At 39.1% G+C, this 20,499-nt stretch overlaps 1 protein-coding gene across 3 annotated transcripts in view; it reads left to right on the top strand.

Annotated features, from left to right (window-relative positions):
* Positions 1-20,499, top strand: part of TRIM37 (tripartite motif containing 37) — a 101,594-nt gene that overhangs the window by 51,256 nt on the left and 29,839 nt on the right. For all 3 annotated transcript variants that reach the window (XM_037070034.1, XM_037070033.1, XM_037070035.1), the window contains exons 14-19: positions 1,514-1,628; positions 2,802-3,017; positions 3,988-4,124; positions 9,152-9,237; positions 16,853-17,047; positions 19,687-19,995. In XM_037070034.1, the coding sequence (XP_036925929.1) occupies positions 1,514-1,628; positions 2,802-3,017; positions 3,988-4,124; positions 9,152-9,237; positions 16,853-17,047; positions 19,687-19,995 (1,058 nt within the window). The remainder of the gene's footprint in view (positions 1-1,513; positions 1,629-2,801; positions 3,018-3,987; positions 4,125-9,151; positions 9,238-16,852; positions 17,048-19,686; positions 19,996-20,499) is intronic.

The following is a 20,499-nucleotide window of genomic DNA, read 5'->3' as shown; positions in this document are numbered from 1 at the left end:
CATTGAGCTAATATTAAGAGAGTAAGAAATGGTTTTTGTCATCAGGAAACTCAAGATGAAATGGGCAGATAAAAACAGTTTGTTGTTCTGTAAGATAGTGCTGTCCCAGCAGTATGAATGGATCGCTGCGGGGTCATGACGAGGAGGCTTTTCGTGATCTTAGCACTCATGATGCTTAACGACAGACTTCCCAATTGAAACCTCAATTAAAGATGCTGGTGGATTTTTATGTACGTATTAGAAAGTTACTTAAGGCTTTTCTGTGACTGTGTGTAAGTATATATTTTATTAAAAGGAAAGTTAAAGAATTTTGTGCTTCCTTTGGTTTTAATGGCACAAATACTAAAAACAATGCAAGGTTGGCCATGGTTTTATTAGTCATTCAAAGATACTCTCCTTAGAAAGTCTTACCAATGTCTTATTAGTGTATGTTGTCTGGGCAGCACCCAGGCAGAATGGTTGTGGGTAAGTCATTTCTACCCTCTGATGTCTGAGGATCCTTATGAGAGAGTGGAGACCTCCTGCAGATAGCTGTTAGACGGTCAGGAGGTTGTTACACGAGCTGTAAAATTGTGGGAAAAGAAATGGAATGATAGTTAACATAACATTGGCAAGGCCTTATGTTACAGGCTTCCAAATTAGTCTTTATGACTCTTCAGAAACCTATTTATATATGACTGTAATTTTTTTCACCGTAAATGGAGTCATGTTTGGCTTTGTAACAAAGGCAGAAATTTTGTTGTGTTTTGTTTTGTGTTTTGCCTTAATAAATATTACTTTTTTAAAAAACTACAGATGGCCCTGAATATATTAAGGTCCTGTGATTTTTCCATTAATAGGCTTTAATATAGATACTTGTGTGTTTTTTTCCTTAACTTTAGCTAAAATACACCATATTGTAATACATGGAGAGTTTTTATTTTAAACTGCTACCTGGAGGGGTTGGGAATATACATTATGGAGAACATGAGGCTCCTTGGGGGAACTCTAAAGCAGTCCTGGGTAGTTAACTTTTGACATGATTTTTTTACTGAAGAGAAGGAAATACGGGAATGTGAGGTGCAAGAAGGAAGGGGGAAAAGCAGTGCCTAAAACAGATGGCCTGTTTCGCTAGGGTCTGACCTAGTCCAGAAAGGGGAAAGAAAGTGGTAGCCTCCTCCTCCCTGCAGTGTGTGGTCCCGTTCTTCCCGACTCATGGTCAGGATGGAATTTCAGCTAGATTATTATAATATATATGCTTTAATAGGTTAACCATGATAGGTCATGGTAATTCTTTAGAAAGCTACAGTAAGTTTAGACAAATGACTTAAAGATGACTTTTCAGAACCTTTTTTACTATGATTTGTGAACTGTATTTATAAATGGTGGATATGAGGAACTCTGAGTTCATTTTAACTTTTGCATTACAGTGTAATGAAGCTTAACATTTTAGAATTTATAGTTATAGTTTCAAGGCTTGGTTGATAATATTTTACTATTTGGATTATTTTTCATGTGCAGCTATTCTTTTAAGGTTTCAGGTTCGTTCACCAACTTTCTTTCAAAAATGCCGGGACCAGCATTGGTATATTACTCAATTGGAGGCTGCACAAACTAGCTATATCCAACAAATAAATAATCTTAAAGAGGTAAGTAAAAAATATATATTTTGGTGGTTTAGTATTTCATTGTCTTACTGGCCTGTTAACATTTGTAATTAGATTTTGGATATTTACTGCTGTTTGTAATTTTGTAGAAAAGTCCAGTTACCATGTTCTTTATCCTTGCTTGTCTTTGAACCTCTGATTCTCTACTATTCAGCAGTCACGAGTCACATGTGACTATGCAAACATAATTAAAACAGAAAAATTTCAGTTCCTTAGTTGTACTGACCACGTTTTAAATGCTTGTATTGGGAATTACATAAAAATATCTGCATCACTGCATACAATTGTATTATAGCCCTGGCTGGTGTGGCTCAGTAGATTAAGCACCAGCCTTCAAACCAAAGGGTCCCCAATTTGATTCCCAGTCAGGGCACAGGCCTGGGTTGTGGGCCCAGGTCCCCAGTAGGGGGCTCTCGAGAGGCAACCACACAATGATGGTTCTCTCCTTCTCTTTCTCCCTCCCTTTTCCCTCTAAAAATAAAATAATAAATAAATAAATAGTATAATATAATTCAATATAAATAAATAAATTTAATTAATTAATTAAATTTGGTGTTGTGGTGCTGCTATAGTTTGAGGTTATCTCTGAGTTTCTTTCAGTGATTTCTGTATTTCTCTTCCCCTTGCTATCTTGAATTTAGAGGATCCGAACCCGTAGAACAACTGAACATTGCTACATCTTGAATCCTCAGCATTGTTGAACATTGGGGAGGATCAGTTAATTTTTTATTTTACAGGGTTGACTAAATTATGGAAGGAATGTTTCTTTTCACCATTGGAAAATGGTACGGGGTGGAAGGTTTGAAGTGCCAAGAGTGGTTAATAAATGAGGGAGGAAATTATGAATGAATACATACTTTCTGAGGTTTTCATGTTAAATATGCCACTTAAAACTGTTTCTGTTTATATAGAGTTTGCTAATGTATGTGTAGCTTGGACTGGGTAGGAGAAAGATGAGAGTAAATTGGGCAGTTTTTCTTTGTCATAGATTTCTCCGTAAGCAGAAGGCAGCAGGTCGTGAGAAAGATGGTACAAGAAATGGTTTTAGGAACATATAAATATATTGTTTTACTTAAAATACTTTTTGTGGTACCACAGAAAAAGATGACTCATGCTTATGACTCATGTTTATTTGTACTGTTTTTGTCTTAAAAGAGACTTACTATTGAGTTATCACGAACTCAGAAATCAAGAGATTTGTCACCGCCAGCTAATCATCTTAGCCCCCAAAATGATGACACTCCTGAGACACGATCCAAGAAGTCCGGGACCTGTGCTGATGTCCTTCTCCAGGATGGTCCTACTTCAGCTTCTATAAGAGAGGCCAGAGAGGATGAAGATGAGGAGAAGATTCAGCATGAAGATTATCATGTAATAATTAGACCAGTGTTAGATTTGCATTTGATAATAGGATGTAGGGGATCAGTGTGCTGAAAATCTTGTCCGTTTATTTTTATTATCAGTGTATGTCCTTCTAGAAATGTTAAGTCAGAAGTTGCTGAATCAACATGTTATGGGGTTTTAAAATTAATTTATTGTTGAAAATTATATTTTACAAAATAAGCTGTGATGTGCATTCTAGAACCTGTATTGGTTGTGAATTTTAAAAATGTGTTTTATTTCCATTCACTGAAACTAATAAATACCTTACCATTGCATATGTAGATGATTTATGATTTGGGAACTAGCCGGGTTTTGTCCCAGCTAAACAACACCCAGATTGAAAATTCAAGACATGGTGGTTTATGTTTAAGGTGAGGCAGAGATACAGAGACAGCTTTTTGAGACTTCAGGTGTACACTGCAGTGGAGCCGTCAGGGAGAGACAGTGAAGACAAGTTTAAGGTACTGACAAAACAGCATATGTAAGGAGATTACTAGGGGTTGTGAAGGAGCCACTCAGGTTAACCTTTTGGTAGGATGAGGTTGAGGAAGGGTAGGATGGAGTTTACAGGGAGGGCAGCTGAAAGTTGGGGGAATTTATGTTTATTTTTAAGTATCTTTTGTGCATGTTAGTGACAGAGTTTTACAATGACCATACAGGTAATAGAGGTTAGGGAGGATTTGAGGAATGATAATTTGGAATGTTACTCCGTATGGAGTCTTACTGGAAGCTGACACGGAATATATGAAGCATTTCCAGTTACATTGAGAGCCAAGCTGAAGTTAGCAGCAATAAATTATTAGTAGTACTAGGTAATGTGGTTGTGAGATTTTCTCTTCAGGGCTCAGCCACCTAGGCATGGGAGCAGAGAGTTCAGAGTATTACATTATCGTTTGCTGCTTGGGCCATGTTGAACTATCCTTCAATACTAAAATCTTGTTTCTTTGCCTTGTTCTAGCACGAGCTTTCGGACGGGGATCTGGATCTGGATCTTGTTGGCGAAGATGAAGTCAATCACCTCGACGGCAGCAGCTCCTCTGCCAGTTCCACGGCAACGAGTAACACGGAGGAGAATGACATCGATGAAGAAACGATGTGAGTGCCGCTCACTAACCCTGTTATAAACCCCCGAGTGACCGTTGTTAGGAGCACATTAACTAGGGCAGAAAGTGGGGACAGTTAGCTTCTTTTCTTGGTGATCCTTATAAATACAGGGTCTTGAAGGAAGGACTTGAATTCGTCTCCTCTCTCTTATCCCTGGGTTCTAAGCTGAGTTAAATTTTGGTTTTAACTTATAATTTTGCAATTATTTCATATTTTTAAAAGTTGCCAAAATATTAACCCAGAATTCCCCGATTTAAAAAACTGCCCAGATTCTTTCCACAAATGTTAATATTTTTGCTTTGTTATGTTTCTCTTTTTTTTTCACTGTGTGATTTTTTTTGGTGAGACATTTGAGATTAGGTATGTGTACTCCTCATTATATGCTTCTAAAAACAAGTATGTTTCTCATGTAACTACAGTACTGTTACTGAAATCAGGAGATTAAAATTTCTGTAATACTATAGTCTGGCCTTTTATAAGTTTTGCCCGTGATGTCCTTTGGTCCAGGACACAGGGCAAGGTCACACGTTGAACACATCGGCTTTCAGTTAAGTCTCTTCGTTCTGTCCCAGTCTGGGCCACTCGGTCTTTTTGTTTTTTTCCCTCCCATTTGTTTGTCATGACTTCAACACTTTTGAGAAATAGAGAGCAGGTGTTTTGTAGAAGGTTGTTCAGTTTGCAGTAGTCTGATGTTTCCTCACGATTAGATGGAGCTTAAGCGCTTATGGGAGGAATGCTACAGAACTGGTGGTGTAGCCTTTTCAGTGCCTCGTGAGGGGAAGGTGAAGGGCCTGGGGCTTCAGTCTGTACCATTAGGTTTGATTAATGTAGACGCCTGGTTAATGCGATGTCTGCTGGGTTTCGCTACAACTATGACTTTATCCTTTGTAATCAAGAAATATCTTGTGGGGACATATTTTGAGACTGTAAACATATTTTTCTCATTGTACTTTTGTCCATTAATTTTAACATCCATTGGTAGTTGTAGCGTGGGAAAGATTACTGTGCTGATTGCAGATGCTGATCCCATTGTTCACTCTGCCCTTGTTAATTGCAATGCTACTCTATGGAAGAGCTTCCCCTCGGCCCCATTCGTTAGTTGATTAATATCATTGATATGGACTCATGGATTTTTTATTATTAAATGGTTTAACGCATTTACTATCGTGATTGACTGCTCAGGTTATCCAAGACTTAGCCAATGGGAGCCTGTTAGAAGAGCCGATTCCTGTGTCTTTTTGAGATGTCCTCATCATTTTTTAAGTCCTTTCTTATTTTCTGGCACTGTTAAGACATTCCAGGTTCATCTTGTAATTTATCTGTTCCAGCCCTGGCATCAGCCATTTCACAAAAGTAAGGCGAGAGTGTTAACTCGCTCTATGACCTTGCTTCATTCCCATAGATTGCCTCGAAATGGGTTGTTTTCACTTAATGTACCCCCTGGCATATGTGGCAAATTGTCTAAATGGGTTAATTAGTCAAAATTGGAAGCCTAAGTACCTTTAAGTCTCCAAATCAGAAATCATTATTGTAGTGATACTTCTCAACATTTAAAATAGAACTCATGGGAATTAACATGAAAAATTTTGTTAAGCCCTGGCTGGTGTGGCTCAGTGAATTGAGCACGGGCCTGTAAACCAAACAACCGTGGTTTGATTCCCAGTCAGGGCACATGCCTGGGTTGCAGGCCAGTTCCCAGCAGGGGGCGCACAAGAGGCAACCACACATTGATATTTCTCACCCTCTCTCCTTCCTTTCCCCTCTAAAAATAAATAAATAAAACCTTAGAAAGAAAGAAAGTCAGGTCTTCTTTAAAAAAAAAGAAAAAAATTTTAAATGGTGATTTTGTAAAGCTTAATCCACCTAATAGGTAGATTAAATATGCAGTTCTATCTGAATTACTTTTTTATTTTAGGATTTTAAAATTTTATTTATTTACTTTAGAGATATAGGAAGGGAAGGAGAAAAAGTGAGTGCAAGAGATTTGGTTGCCTCTTGCACCCCCCCAACTGGGGACCTGGTCCACAACCCTGGTATGTGCCCTGAATGGGAATATAACCAGTGACCTCTTGGTTCACAGGTCTGTGCTCATTCCACTGGGCCACACCAGCCAGAGCTGAATTACTTCATATTTGACTATTAGGTCTCTTGACTTTTTCAAGGTTGTTTGAAGGCAGTTGGATTTTACATAAAACTAGACTCACAACCTTTCATTAGATTGACTTTTTAATTCTTTTTCTAATAGAAGGTGTTTGATTATGTCTGTCTATCTAGGTGGATATATGTCTACAATAATATCTTGATTCAAACTATTTTGTATAATTTTATGGAAATAGCACAGTTAATCGTGAGCTATTTTGAGTACTTAGGGAATCCTGAAGTAAGAGATCTTAGAAAGTAAGTTAAGACTGGTTTCTTTATAGACGCAGAAAAATAAGCATACAGTTTGTTTGGATAATGATTATTATAAACAGCTCTTAATTAACTAGAACATATTTATTAAATAGGCCTCTTTTTCCTTCTGTCTACTCTACTTTTACTTTTTCCCTCCTTGGTCTTTTTATAGTAGTACTCCGTAGTTTATTCCTGCTGTTCATTTTTTTCTTTTCACTTTGAAATAACTATAAGTTCACGTGCAGTTGTAAAAAACAATAGAGATCCTCTATATCCTTCACCCAGTTTTCCCCAATAGTAAATAACACCTCGTAAAACCATGGTATGATACCACAGCCAGGACATGGATGTTGTGCAGTCGAGATACAGGACATTTTCATCATACGCATCCCTCTTGCTGTGCCCGTCTGTGCTACACCCACTGTACCCCTACTTCAGTCACCTCCCAGTCATACCCCCTGCCACTTCCAGTGGGTTCCTGTGTTCCCCATTTCTGTAATTTTGTCAAAAGAATACTGTATCAGTGGAATCACTACCTGTAGGAAGTGCCTATTTTCACATTGCATAGTTCCCTGGAGATTCATTCAGGCTCTTGTTTCCTTTAATGCTGAGTAGTAGTCTGTATTGTGGATGTACCGTAATTTGTCAGCCATTCACTGGTTAAAGGCCATCTGGATTGTGTCTGGTTTGGGGTTATTATGAATTAAGCTACTGTAAACATTCATGTATAGTTTTTTTTATACGAACGCAAATCTCTATTTCTCCAAGATAATGCAACTACTATATTGTATGGTAGTTGAATGTTTTCCAGAATGTTTGTACTATTTTGCAATTCCTGTGAACAGTGTATGAGTGATCTGCTTTCTCTGACTCCTCACCAGCATTAGTTTTAAACAAGTTTATTTAACAAGACATTTGATTTGAAGGAAAAACTATCTAGGATTCATTTCTTTTTACTTTATTTTTTTATCTTTTTTTTCCTTTACCATTTAACCTTCTTACAGCCCCTTTCCCCCTGCAGTCAGCACACCGTCATCCGTGTCCAGAGTCCTTTCTTCTTTTTGTTCGATCCCTCCATGCCCTAACCTCCCCACCTCCGATAGCTGTGAGCCCACTCTCTAGTTACGAGTTTGTCTCTGTTTTGCTTGTTAGTGCAGTTTTTTCATTGGATTCCACCTATAAGTGTGAGGTCCTGTTTGTCTTTCTTTAACTGGCTTATTTCACTTGGCATAATGTTCTCCAGGTTCATCCATGCTGTCACACAGGGCAAAACTTTTTTTCTTTTTTTACAGCCAAGTTGTGTACCATTGTATAAATGTCCCATAGTTGTTTTATCCACTCATCTACTGATGGCCACTTGAGCTGCTTCTGTATCTTGGTGATTGTAAATAACACTGCAATGAACATAGGATTGCTCCTGTTCTTTCGAATTAATGTTTCCAACATCTTTGGATATATTCCCAGAAGTGGGATCACTGGGTCAAAATACACCAGCCAGGGCGGATTTTTGTATTTTAAACCAGCTTCACATTGTCAGGATAAATCTCCCTTGCCTTGGTGTATAATTATCTTTATGTTTTGCTGGATCTCATTTGAGAGCCTTTTTTAATGCTCTTAATGGTGTTATACATTTCTTTATGACTGTTTTACAACCTGTTTCTCCCCCAGGAAAAACTTTGAGCCACAGTTCTGAAGCTGAACTTGAGTACAAAGGTGTTTGAATTTCTCCCACTTAGAAGTTGAACCAGTAGTGGGTGGGGGAACAGGGGCTGAATCCTCAAACCTTTTCAGCTTGTTGTCTCAGGCCTGGGACCTCTGCTCTATGAATGAACTGAGCAGAGATAACCTAGGCCCCAGTATTTTCAGCGCACTTGTCACTGAATTGGGAGGGGAGGAAAGAGGGAGAGAGGTCTCGGTTCTGGTACCACAAGTACCACAGGTTCACTGTTCTTACCAAATGTTACTACATTTTTTTGAGATGTTTTTCAGTTGCTCTGTGCTCTATTGCCAGTCTTTAAATGGTGTTTTTTCAAACGAATTTTCACTGGTGTCATTGGAGAGTAGGTCTGCAGAGCTTTTCATGCTGTCAAGCTGGGAGTGGATCTTGAGACCTTTTTAAATACCCCAAACTAGCATTGATTGGTCCTGTTCCATATAGTACTTTATCATTTAAAATAAAAATAAAGTAATAGCGTTTTTTTGGTATGAGAGACTTTGTGAGGAGATAACACCATTTTCCATGAAATAATATTTTAAGAAAATAGTATATGCAGTAATTTGAATATCTTTCTTTTTTAGTCTTAAAATGTAGTGTTTTAAGCCTAATTTACTGCCATTAAGTTACAAATTCTATAAAGCTGTAATCTCTTCTCCTTTACAGTGGTTCTCAGTTTTTCTCTTCTAAAAATCAAATGTTGCCAAGCTGCCTTGGCACTTTTTAAAGATAATTGGACTGTTACTACCTATACATGTGATAAGTACAAAAGTCTTTTTCTTCATTTTTGTATTTAAAAATATCCTGTCTTCACAGGAGAAAGCTGTGCACTATTGTTAAAAATTCACTGGAGTGTGACAAATAATGTTAATTATACTCTGTGGGAGTAATAAATGTTGTGTATTCTTAGGTCCGGAGAAAATGATGTGGAGTACAACAGCATGGAGTTGGAAGAGGGAGAGCTCGTGGAAGACGCAGCTGCCGCAGGACCTCCAGGTACAGAGGCCAAGTCCACGAGCCATTCTGTCTTTTCTCTGGTCTCTTCTGACCACATCATATTTTTTTTAAGATTTTATTTATTTATGTTTAGAGGGGAAGGGAAGGAGAGAGGGAGAGAAACATCAATGTATGGTTGCCTCTCATATGTCCCCTGCTGGGAACTGGCCTGCAACCCAGGCATGTGCCCCGACTGGGAATCGAACCATGATCCTCTGGTTCGCAGGCCCGTGCTCAATCCACTGAGCTATGCCAGCCAGGGCATGACCACATCATATTTTAATATGTGGCAGCCACACTCTATATGGCTCGTGGTGTTGGAAGTGCTATATTTTGTATATCGACTTTAGAGTATATTACTAAGGAATTTAAAACAATAATAGTAGCTAACATTTGGTATGTGTTCTTATGTACCAGGCACTGTGCAAAAAGCACTTTGTGTACCTAATCTCATTTACTTATAAAATAAAATCCTGTGAGATTTTAGGCTACTGTCTTTCAAAACAGCCTCTCATATGGGTTCCTGGTATTCATTATTGCTCCCCTTCATTCTGTTACCCATAGCATGAGTTCAAAATGAGCTTTTTTCCCTTCATTAATGTCTCATCGTGTCAATTCTCTACTTAGAAACCCTTTATTTGATTCCATTTACTTGCAGGATCAAGTCCAAACTCATCAATATAGTACACAGGCCTTTTATGAGCTGCTCCTCCTCCTTTAGCCTTTACCTCTCTCACCCTCCTCTGCACATTTTCAGCTCGTCAGATGTGCCGTGGTATCTCACGTCTTTGCTTCCCAACATGTTGTTTTTTCCACCTTTGCTTTTACTGCATTTCTTCCTGGAAGTCCTGCTTGACTGCTTGCCCTGGGTATCTTCTCTGCTCTCAAATTAACCCCTTAGAGCCTATTTAACCTATATGAGGGGCGACTACCCCCCCCCCCAATCAAATTATCTTCTGGAGGGCAGGCCCCTTGTCATTCAGGCCTCCCCCACTAGGTGAGTATTCCAGGAACCCATCTGTATCCGTGTACCAGCTGGAGTTGTGAGAGGCTGCGTTGGGCTTCAGTGAATTTTTTTTAAGACTCTCAGTGAGTTTGCTCATTTCACGATCATGATGGGTGATTGAAGAGTGCACTCCCTATTCATCCATTCTCGGCCCAAGTGACCTTTTTTGGNGACTACTCCCCCCCCCCCAATCAAATTATCTTCTGGAGGGCAGGCCCCTTGTCATTCAGGCCTCCCCCACTAGGTGAGTATTCCAGGAACCCATCTGTATCCATGTACCAGCTGGAGTTGTGAGAGGCTGCGTTGGGCTTCAGTGAATTTTTTTTTTAAGACTCTCAGTGAGTTTGCTCATTTCACGATCATGATGGGTGATTGAAGAGTGCACTCCCTATTCATCCATTCTCGGCCCAAGTGACCTTTTTTGGTTTCTTTGGATGAAAAAAGTCCTCAGAGGGAAATATCTTGCCAATGTGGAAGAAGTGAAACAAAGTACAGCAGAAGGATCAAAATCGACCAGTTAAAAAACTTATTTTGAGCAGTGGAAAAAGTGTCTCAATAGGTGTATTGCATCAAATGGAGAGTACTTTGAAGGTGACTGAAATTTAAACATGTAAGAAAAAATACACAGTTTTTTATAAATACTGGGTTTGTGGGTCCCCCTTGTATTAAATATTCTAATTGCTTATTTAACTGCCCATTTTGTCCTTTACTTCTGAACTCCATGAAGCCCAGATACTGTGCATCTTAACTAATTTTGTATCCCTAGCACTTAACAGCATAATAGGGATCATTTAATATTTGTTGAGGTAAATGTTGAATAAATAGATACTTTATTACTAAGTTTTGAATGTAATTTTCAAGGTTTTAAATAGTACCAAAAAATTCAGAGGCTGTCTTGGTATAAAATAGATCAGCTATTAAGTCAAGGTTACTGAAAATATTTCAGCCTTTTGGGTTTTTTTGTTAAACTTGTGATTTTCTCTCTTAAACTATGCTCTAGGGAACTTCTTGTATATGACATTTTTAAGTACCCTGGTTAAACTAGAGGTTATATTTTTCTATTTATTTATTCATTCATTCGCCAAGTACTTGCTGCGCCACTCAGTGTAATCTACATTTAGCGGTTTGCTTCCAGATTGTGCAGTGTGAAAAGGGAGGGCGGGTGGCAACTGATTGTGCCAGGGAGATCTGGCAAACACCCCCTCGGCCCGGTTATCCGATTTAGAGTCATCAGTGTCCTCGTGTGGGTAGCACGTGTCCTGGATGTGAGGTGCTGCAGAGGTGCCCTTACATCCGTCATCATCCCCAAAACCCATAAGCATGGTCTGACCATGAGAAAAATACCACATAACCCCCAATTAAGGGACATTCTATGAAGTATCTGACCAGTACTCTTCAGGACTGCCAAGGTCATAAAAAGCAAGAAAACTCTGAAAAACTATCACATATCACAAATCAAAGGAACCTAAGGAGAAATGATCAACTAGAAATGATTTGCTGTTTTGGTTGGGACCCTGCAACACAAGGACATTAGAGAAAAATTAATGAAATACAAATAAAGTTTGGAATTCAGTTAATAACATTAATATTGGTTTGTTATCATAAATATACCATAGTAATGGAAGATGTTAACAGTACGGAAACTGGATATGGGATTTACAGAAACACTGTATTATCTTTGCACTTTTTCTATAAATCTAAAACTATTCTAAAACAAAACATATAAGTAAACATGAGCTAGATTAGGGGTGAATTGAGGCTGAGTGTAGAATGCATTATCATTGTATGTTAATTATGAAAAGTCCGTTTTAAACCTGTTACTAATAATTGGGAACCACACAGTCATCTTAAAGAATTATGTCAATTAAGATGTTAAGTTGTTCATTACACAGGAAAAGATCTTTTTTATATAGAAGCTAGGAATAAGGTAAAATTTTTATTTTATTTTATAGGCAGTATTAAGTAATATGATGGCTTGAAATAAGAGTGATTTAGTGATTCAGGTGGCCACATTTCCATAAAAATTGCATTATTTATTTAGTTATAAGTGAATTTATGGTTAAATCTGAGCTGAAAAAATTGTATCATTCTAATCTAGAACATTAGCTAGTTGAATCAGTTGAGTAGGAAAAATTTGTTCTTTATTTACTAGTCATAGGTAATTTATGAAACAGTTTAATAATACTTCTCAGTTGAGAACTCATAGTTCTCACTAGGCTGTCTAACACCCTTGTAAAACAAATTGACATTATGTAAGGTTATTACTCAAAACATGTTATTTCAGATTAGGAATTTTTAAGGTCACCTGTTCCACAAATGTTTAATGAATGCCTACTAGGTATCACCCATTTTGTTGTTTGTTGGGATTAAAAGATGAATGAGCATCGCTTTTCCTAAGTGAGGAACCGGCACTAGTCATTGCAAAACTCTGTGGTTGTAAATGCAGATACGGGTGGTGACACCGAACCCTGCAGTGAAGAGCTACTTGGGAACAGGTGCATAAAGGCTTCAGAAAGGTAGTGATGCTTGATCTTGCTTTTGAAAGATAAGCTAATGGTTCATAAGGGGAGCAGGAAAATCAATGAGATAAGATAAAGGCATTCTAGACAGAATATGCATCATTGTTCCTTTTATGAACTTTGGGTAATTGAGACTTTAGTTTTAAATGGGTTCGGGTTCATTGTGAGATTGGTAGGCAGGAACAAGGTCACGTAATGGAAGGTCTTACTTGCCAGGCTAAGGAGTTCGGATTTTTTTCAGTGGAACCACTGAAGGTCTTCATAAGGGAATGTGATCAGATTTGATTTCATAGTGGAAGATGAATTAAAGGTGAATGAGACAAAATTAGAAACTTCAGAAATATCACAGGAGGGAAAATTATGAGGGCCTAAAACAAGGCGATATCAGGAGGGATGGAGAAGAACAAACCTTTTTGAGCTCTGTCCGACTCTGTAGGACTTGGAGGCTGTAACTGGTTGGGTTGAGGTAGGTGAAGATGTGCAGATGACTCCTTAAAGCTTCTAGGTTAGGCTGTACCGTTACTGAAGATAGTCCAGGAGCAGAAGATAAATATATTCTTTTGGGTCTGTATAGATTTTGAGTGACCTGTGGGACTCCCAGGTGTCTGTCTTCAGACCCCGTCTATCTAATTGCTTAGAAGATAAGATCTCAGGTGAGCAGTCTGGTCTAGAAATATATGTTGATTTTTTAAAAATACCAACCATCATAATTTTTATTAATCAGAATAAATGAGTTAAAAATATTATCCCAAAGACTCCTCCATAATATATAAGTCTGCAAATCAATCAGAAGACAAGACAAACTTGTAGGGAAAAAGACTAGAATAGACACTTCGTAAAGGAGGCTGTTCAGGTGGGTAATACACATCTTAAAAGGTACCAGGCCTCTTTCTTCAGAGCAATCACATTGTGTGTCCCCGGAGGATCTCATGAATTTGTATATCCTCCCTGGAGTTTGTTGAGCTAAGCTTCTTGGGTGGGTAGATTAATATTTTCAGCACATGTAGGAAATTTTCAACCGTTTTTCCTCAGATACGTTTCTCCTCTTCCATTGTGTGTATGTTGGCACACCTGGTGGGGTACCATAGGGATGTGAGACTGCTTAGTCTCATTCCATTGTGAGGAGATGCCAAATAGAAACCACACCCACTGTCATAGTTAGTGTTTAAAAAAACTGGCAAGCCCTGGCTGGTGTAGCTCAGTGGATTGAGCACGGGCCTGCGCACCAGAAGATCGCGGTTTGATTCCCAGTCAGGGCACATGCCTGGGTTGCAGGCCAGTTCCCAGCAGGGGATGCACGAGAAGCAACCATACATTGATGTTTCTCTTCCTCTCTCCTTCCCTTCCCCTCTAAGGATAAATAAATAAAATATTTTTTTAAAAAACTGGCAATACTAGGTGTTGAAAGCAATGCGGAGAGATGGAAACTCTCCTGCCCTGCTGGCTGGGACTGAAAATTGATACCAGCACTTCAGGAACCTCCTGGGCAGTAGGTGCTGAAGCTGAACATAGACATTCCACTGCCCCTCCCCCCCTTGTTTGCAGCAGAAATGTGGGGCACTTCCAGTTTGTTTTCACGAGAATATTTAGAGCAGCATTGTTCCTTTTTTAGGTGGTTTTTGTGCTTTTTTTTTTTTTTTGCTTTTAAGAAAAACCATATAATTGATAATGAAATAAAGGACATGAAAAAGTAGAGCAGGTGACTGCAAGGTGGTCAGGGAGGGGCTAGAGTGTGCAGGACCTCCCGGTCGTGCTGACGCGCACAGGCACTGGAGTGCGGCCGAGAAGCCGCCATGTGGCCTTGCAGCAGGATTGGGCTGTCTTGGCTCGGAGGGAGAAACCTGTCACTCATCCATTTGCTTTGTTATGAGGTGTTTTGTATTTTTTCTTTGTGTGCTTCAAGAGCAGTTATTTGCTTACAATTTTCAGTAGCTTTATTCTTTGTGGCCAAAAGTTAGAAGCAACCCAGACTCTTTCTCAATAGAATAAAGAGATTGGATATATTCATATTGTAGGATGCTGCATAGTAATGTAGATGAATCTCATAAACCTAATGTTGAACAAAGAAGCAGGATATGAGAATATGTCCATACTTCTAATAATATTACATTTATATAAATTTCAAAACAGGCTAAACTAATCTATGGTATTTAACTCAGAATGGAGATTACATTTTTGAAGGAAGGTTAATGAGCAATTTGAGGAGGGGTTGGGGGAGGTCGTGGGGTGCTGGTACTTTGGGAACATTCGTTAGGCTGTATACTTAAGACGTAGACACACACATCCCACAGTGGTGGCTACTCCCGAGAGGGAAACTGCAAATAGATGCCAAAGTTTTCGATGCCTGTGGGTGCACACCCTAGTTGAAGAAAGGACAGGAACATGGAAAGTGAGGGAGTAGCCAAACGGCGTAAACCACGAAGGAAAGGAGATTTTGCTCATTGGTGAGGATAATGGCCCGGAAGGGCAGTGAGGAACAGGAGACAGTGTGCTAACATTTCTTCCTGTACTATGGGTTCATTTAACACAGGCAACTTCTGTTTTTAAAGAACCAGATTTCATTGCATTAGATCCCATACAGTGGGCTACTGACCTTATTTACTTACTACTCTGAGTCACCCGAGCAGTGATTCTTTTTGGAAGAAGGTCTTGGATCCCCCTGCAGTGTTCTAATTCAGTACATCTGGAGTGGAGCCCAGGAATCTAATTTTAAAAACTCCTTCCAGTCACTGATACACAGCCTGATTTGGCAGCTCCCTAATACAGGAGAAGTGTTCAGAAACAGTTTCATGGTGGAGGGAGATAGTTTTCTGCCAATTTTAACAGGAGTTCCAGAGAGTACAGAGACTGGGAAGAAAAATCAGTAATGGAATGATAAGCCTTAGAAGAGGAAGAAGTAGGAGAAGGTAAAATCGTGAGGATGTGACTAGAGGTGAAAAACATTAAATAATTACCCCGAAGCTTCTGAATAATTGAACTTTTCTCCTACATTGTTACCATCTCTCCTATGTCGCATTTCTTTGAAACACTCATAAGTACTCAGAACTTGATTATGTTATTTTTACATTACCTACTTTAACACTTCTTCTTCAGGTAACATTTTAAAGGTTGTGTTTCTTTAGAATATATTTAGGCCCTGGCTGGTGTAGCTCAGTGGATTGAGCACAGACCTGCAAAGCAGAGGATCGCAGTTCGATTCCCAGTCAGGGCACATGCCTGGGTTGCAGGCCAGTTCCCAGCAGGGGATGCATGAGAGGAAACCATACATACGGACAGATATTTCTCTCCCTCTCTCCTTCCCTTCCCCCTCTAAAGATAAATTTTAAAAAAATTAAGTTTTAAAAAAAGAATATATGTAAATTACTTTAATAAAAGTCAATTTTAACCAGTATCTTCCTGCTTACCACTTGCTAGGCATTATAGTAAGCACTAGGGAAAAGTCAGGTAGTTTCCTTAGCTTAAAGCAGGCGTGTCAAACTCATTTTCACCAAGGGCCACATCAGCTTTGCAGTTGCCTTCAAAGGGCCGAAATGTAAGTTTAGGACTGTATAAATGTAACTACTCCTTAACTAGGGGAAGGAGCTGATTGCTGCCACCGGCTAGAAACAAGGTGTGCTGGGCTGGGTAAAATAAGGTAGAGGCTGGATTCAGCTTGCAGGCCTTGTGTTTGCCACCTGTCGCTTAAAGCTTAATGCAGTACAGGTGATATAAATGTGACAAGCTGGACAAAAAGTCTGCCAACCTATTGTGAGTCTACAGTTTTCTGTCCAAAGGACTGGAGAAGGTTTCTGTTTTGGTGTCCAGCTTGGGATCTGTTATACCACAGGGATTTACTTCCAGGGCTCAGGATGAGGCTGAAGGTTGCTGCTGAATTGTGGGCAGTGACGAGGCCAGTGCATAGTCACTGAGACTGTGTACACCTCTCTGGCAGTCCGGTTTCTTCTGTGTGTTTCTCACCATGAAAACCAGCCAAGAGACAGGTCCACAGACAAGTATTCAAACATTAGCCAGCCTAATTTTTCTTTTAAATATACTTAAATTTGTGCAAATAGATCTATAGCATGCATTATCTGTATTATTTCTTTTGCAGGTAGTAGCCATGGCTATGTGGGTGCCAGTAGCAGAATGTCAAGAAGAGCACATTTGTGCTCTGCTGCTACCAGTAGTTTATTAGACATTGATCCTTTCATTTTAATACATTTGTTGGACCTGAAGGACCGGAGCAGTATGGAAAATCTGTGGGGCTTACAGCCCCGCCCACCTGCTTCCCTGTTGCAGCCCACAGGTATAGTATTAACGATGTTTCCCCTTTTTTGTGGTTGCCCAAAAGAACTTTTGAATTTCACTCCAATTAGACCATCTAAGTGTTGGAACATAGTATGTTTCTGTAGCAAATTGATATTTCATTGTTCAGTTAACTCTTTGTTGTTCAAAGGTGTTTTGTGCAAAAATGTCATAATGCCTGTAAGAAGGTTTTTTAAAATACAATTTTGTCTTGTAAATTGTGTGTGTAGTGGACAGTTGGATCCATATGAAGTACAGGTTTCCTTTTTGTGAATGGACTTAGGCTTTGCAGGCTTCATGAGTACCAGGACTTCAAGTGACGCTGTCTAAATTGAATATAGGAAAAGATGGCTTACTCATACTTTGGTGTTCGTGCCTTAAAACCTATACCAGTCAGCAGCAGTGTTTTCAGTGCGAGGGTTATTTGTTGAAGAGGAACCACGTTGGTGTTACTCCGACATAGTGCACACACGCGTGGGAGGCAGAGTCCAAGTCAGACTCTTTGAAACTCTCAGGCTTTAGTCATTCTCAGTAGCTAATTAGGGTTTACTTCTAAATCACACATTTGTAAAACCACTTTTGTTGGAAAGCTTTTAAAAGTATACTGACATTTTTCTACCTTCTTAAACAATGGAATTATACAAAGTAAATCAGTGATTTAGATCAGTGATTTTAATGTTTGGGTTTTTTTTTATTGTGCAAGTACAGTTGTCTCTTTAAAGCAGTAGGACTCATTTTTCAGACAGAGTCCAAGATAGAGCCTCCGTGTAAAAAACAGAACTAGAGCCCCTCTGGTGGGGAGTGGACCTGGAGTCCGGGTTACTTAGGGCCTTCCTTCCTAAGGTAAACTCTCTACAGACTTCAGCCAGGTTATGAAACAGTCGCCTTTTATCTGTGATCCAACTACATTTTATATTATACTGGTGCTTTTGTAGCACTTACCACATTGTGTATGATTTCCCATTTTTCTCCTGAGTCATTTTTATTGTAGAATACTTGAAAAATACAGAAAATTATAAAGAAGAAAATAAGTCACACATAATTTTTGTGATCAACAACGAAATACCTTTTTTAAAAAATATCTATCACATTGGCCGAGGTTTTGTCTAAATTGTAACCAGTGTTTGCAAAGAACTGGTGGAACAGACAAGTTCTGGTTCTGTAGGTGGGGCTTGTGTGTGTGTGTTTTTAACCTTTTTGATGGAAAATTTTGTAGTAAGTTTAAAATATTTCTACCCTTTAATCATGTAACTTTACTTTTAGGGGTATATTCCAAAGAGAACATCAGAGTTTGAAACTATCCAAGAAATACAGGGTGGGGCAAAAGTGGGTTTATAGTTGTTTGTATGGACAATAATTAATAAATAATACAAGATTAAGCTCTTATGTTTTACATACTCACAACTGTAAACCTAATTTTGCCCCACCCTGTACAATTAGGGCTGAAAAGTTACAGTTTAGCCATGCAATAGCATATTTTATAGATGGGTAAAGTCTTTTTTTTAAACAATTTTATATATTTATTTTCAGAGCAGGGGAAGGGAGGGAGAAAGAGAAGGGGAAAAACATCAACGTGTGGTTGCCTCACACACACCCCTGCTGGAACCTGTCCCAAAACCCAGGCATGTGCCCTGACTGAGAATCAAACTGGTGACCCTTTAGTTCACAGGCCAGCGCTCAGTCCACTGAGCCACAGCAGCTAGGGTAGGGACCTATTCTTAATGATGTTCCATAGCACTTAATAGGTGCATCTACATTTGATAATACTTCAGTAAATCAACTTAAAAAAAAGATTTTAATTGCCCTGGCTGATGTAGCTCAGCGGATTGAGCGTTGGCCTGCAAACCAAAGGATCACCAGTTCGATTCCCAGTCAGGGCACATGCGTGGGTTGTGGGCCAGGTCCCCAGTTGGGGGTGCATGAGAGACAACCACACATTGATGTCTCTCTCCCTTTCTTTCTCCTTTCTTTCCCCTCTCTCTAAAAACAAATAAAATATTTTTAAAAGTATAGAAGATTTTATTTTTAGAGAGAGGGAAAGGGAGGGACAAAGAGAGGGAGAGAAACAAATTTTTGCCTCTTACATGCACCTCAGCCAAGGACCAAACCCACAACCCAGGCATATGCCCTGACCAGGAATCGAACTGGTGGCCTTTTGCTTTGTGGAATGACACCAAACCAACTGAGCCACACTGGTCAGGACAATAGGTCAACTTTTTGAATTTATTAGAATATTTATATTTTTATATGCTATATAGTAATTTTTGACTAAGTATTTGGCTGTGTTTTAAATTATGAACATAATGAAACCTCAGTGTAGAAAATTTGAGAAAAATAGAGACGTGTAAAGAAGAAAGCACAGTTAGTGGGGTAGTTTTGTAAACTTTTAGAGTTAAATATATAATACAGATTTGAGTGATTATAATGTGAGCTATATTCTAATTTTGAAGGTATGAATAAAGTTAAGAGATTGTGACTATCTTTACTTTCATTAATGGCATTTAATATATGCTTTTATTGTTGATATCACCTAAAGCATCGTAGTTTATTTACAGAGCAAATTTGCATATTTCACAATGCAAAATGATTTCATGAATGCTGAAGTCTGTGTTAATATGAGTTGTCACACTCTCTCTGAAGCCTCATATTCTCGAAAAGAAAAAGATCAAAGGAAGCAGCAGGCCATGTGGCGAGTTCCCTCTGACTTAAAGATGCTAAAAAGACTCAAAACTCAAATGGCTGAAGTTCGATGTATGAAAACTGATGTAAAGAATACACTTTCAGAACTAAAAAGCAGCAGCGCTGCTTCTGGAGACACGCAGACAAGTCTTCTGTGTGCTGACCAGTCAGCTCTGGCTGCATGTGGAACCGAAAACTCGGGCAGGTTGCAGGACTTGGGAATGGAGCTCCTGGCAAAGTCATCGGTTGCCAGTTGTTACATCCGAAACCGTAAGTGAAAAAGATCCCATTAGTGTCATTTCTCCACATGTCATTTGGGAAGCTAGAAGATGGGTTATTTTCAAAATAATAATACTTAAAAATATCTCATAATGAATTAAGACTACAAATACATACAGCCTTCTCTCCCATTTAAAGTGAACTATGTTTCCTTATAATAGAGCTAACATTTATTGATTGCTTATTCTGTACCGGCAGTAAAAAACACAAAATCCTTAACACTTGTGGATCTTTCATTCATGTATTTATCTGGTGGGAATTCACCATTAAAATGCATAGACAAGTGAAGATAATTGCGGTTGGGAAAGCGTAAAGAGTGGTGCGAAGGAAACAGCAGAAGAGTGGGCGGGGAGGAGTGTGCCCCTTTAGTGAGTGTGGGCAGAGAAGGCCTCTGAGGAGGCGGTATTTGCATTGAGGCCCGATGGCTGGGAAGGTGGCAGCAGCGCAGAGACTGGGAGCAGCGTTTCGGGTGAAGGGCAGAAAGTGCAGAGCCAC

The sequence above is a fragment of the Sturnira hondurensis genome, unplaced genomic scaffold, assembly GCF_014824575.4.
Source record: "Sturnira hondurensis isolate 20B ecotype Veracruz unplaced genomic scaffold, ASM1482457v3 Scaffold0018728, whole genome shotgun sequence".
In the NCBI taxonomy this organism is placed as follows: Eukaryota; Metazoa; Chordata; class Mammalia; order Chiroptera; family Phyllostomidae; genus Sturnira; species Sturnira hondurensis.
This window is presented reverse-complemented; position numbering and strand designations above follow the sequence as displayed.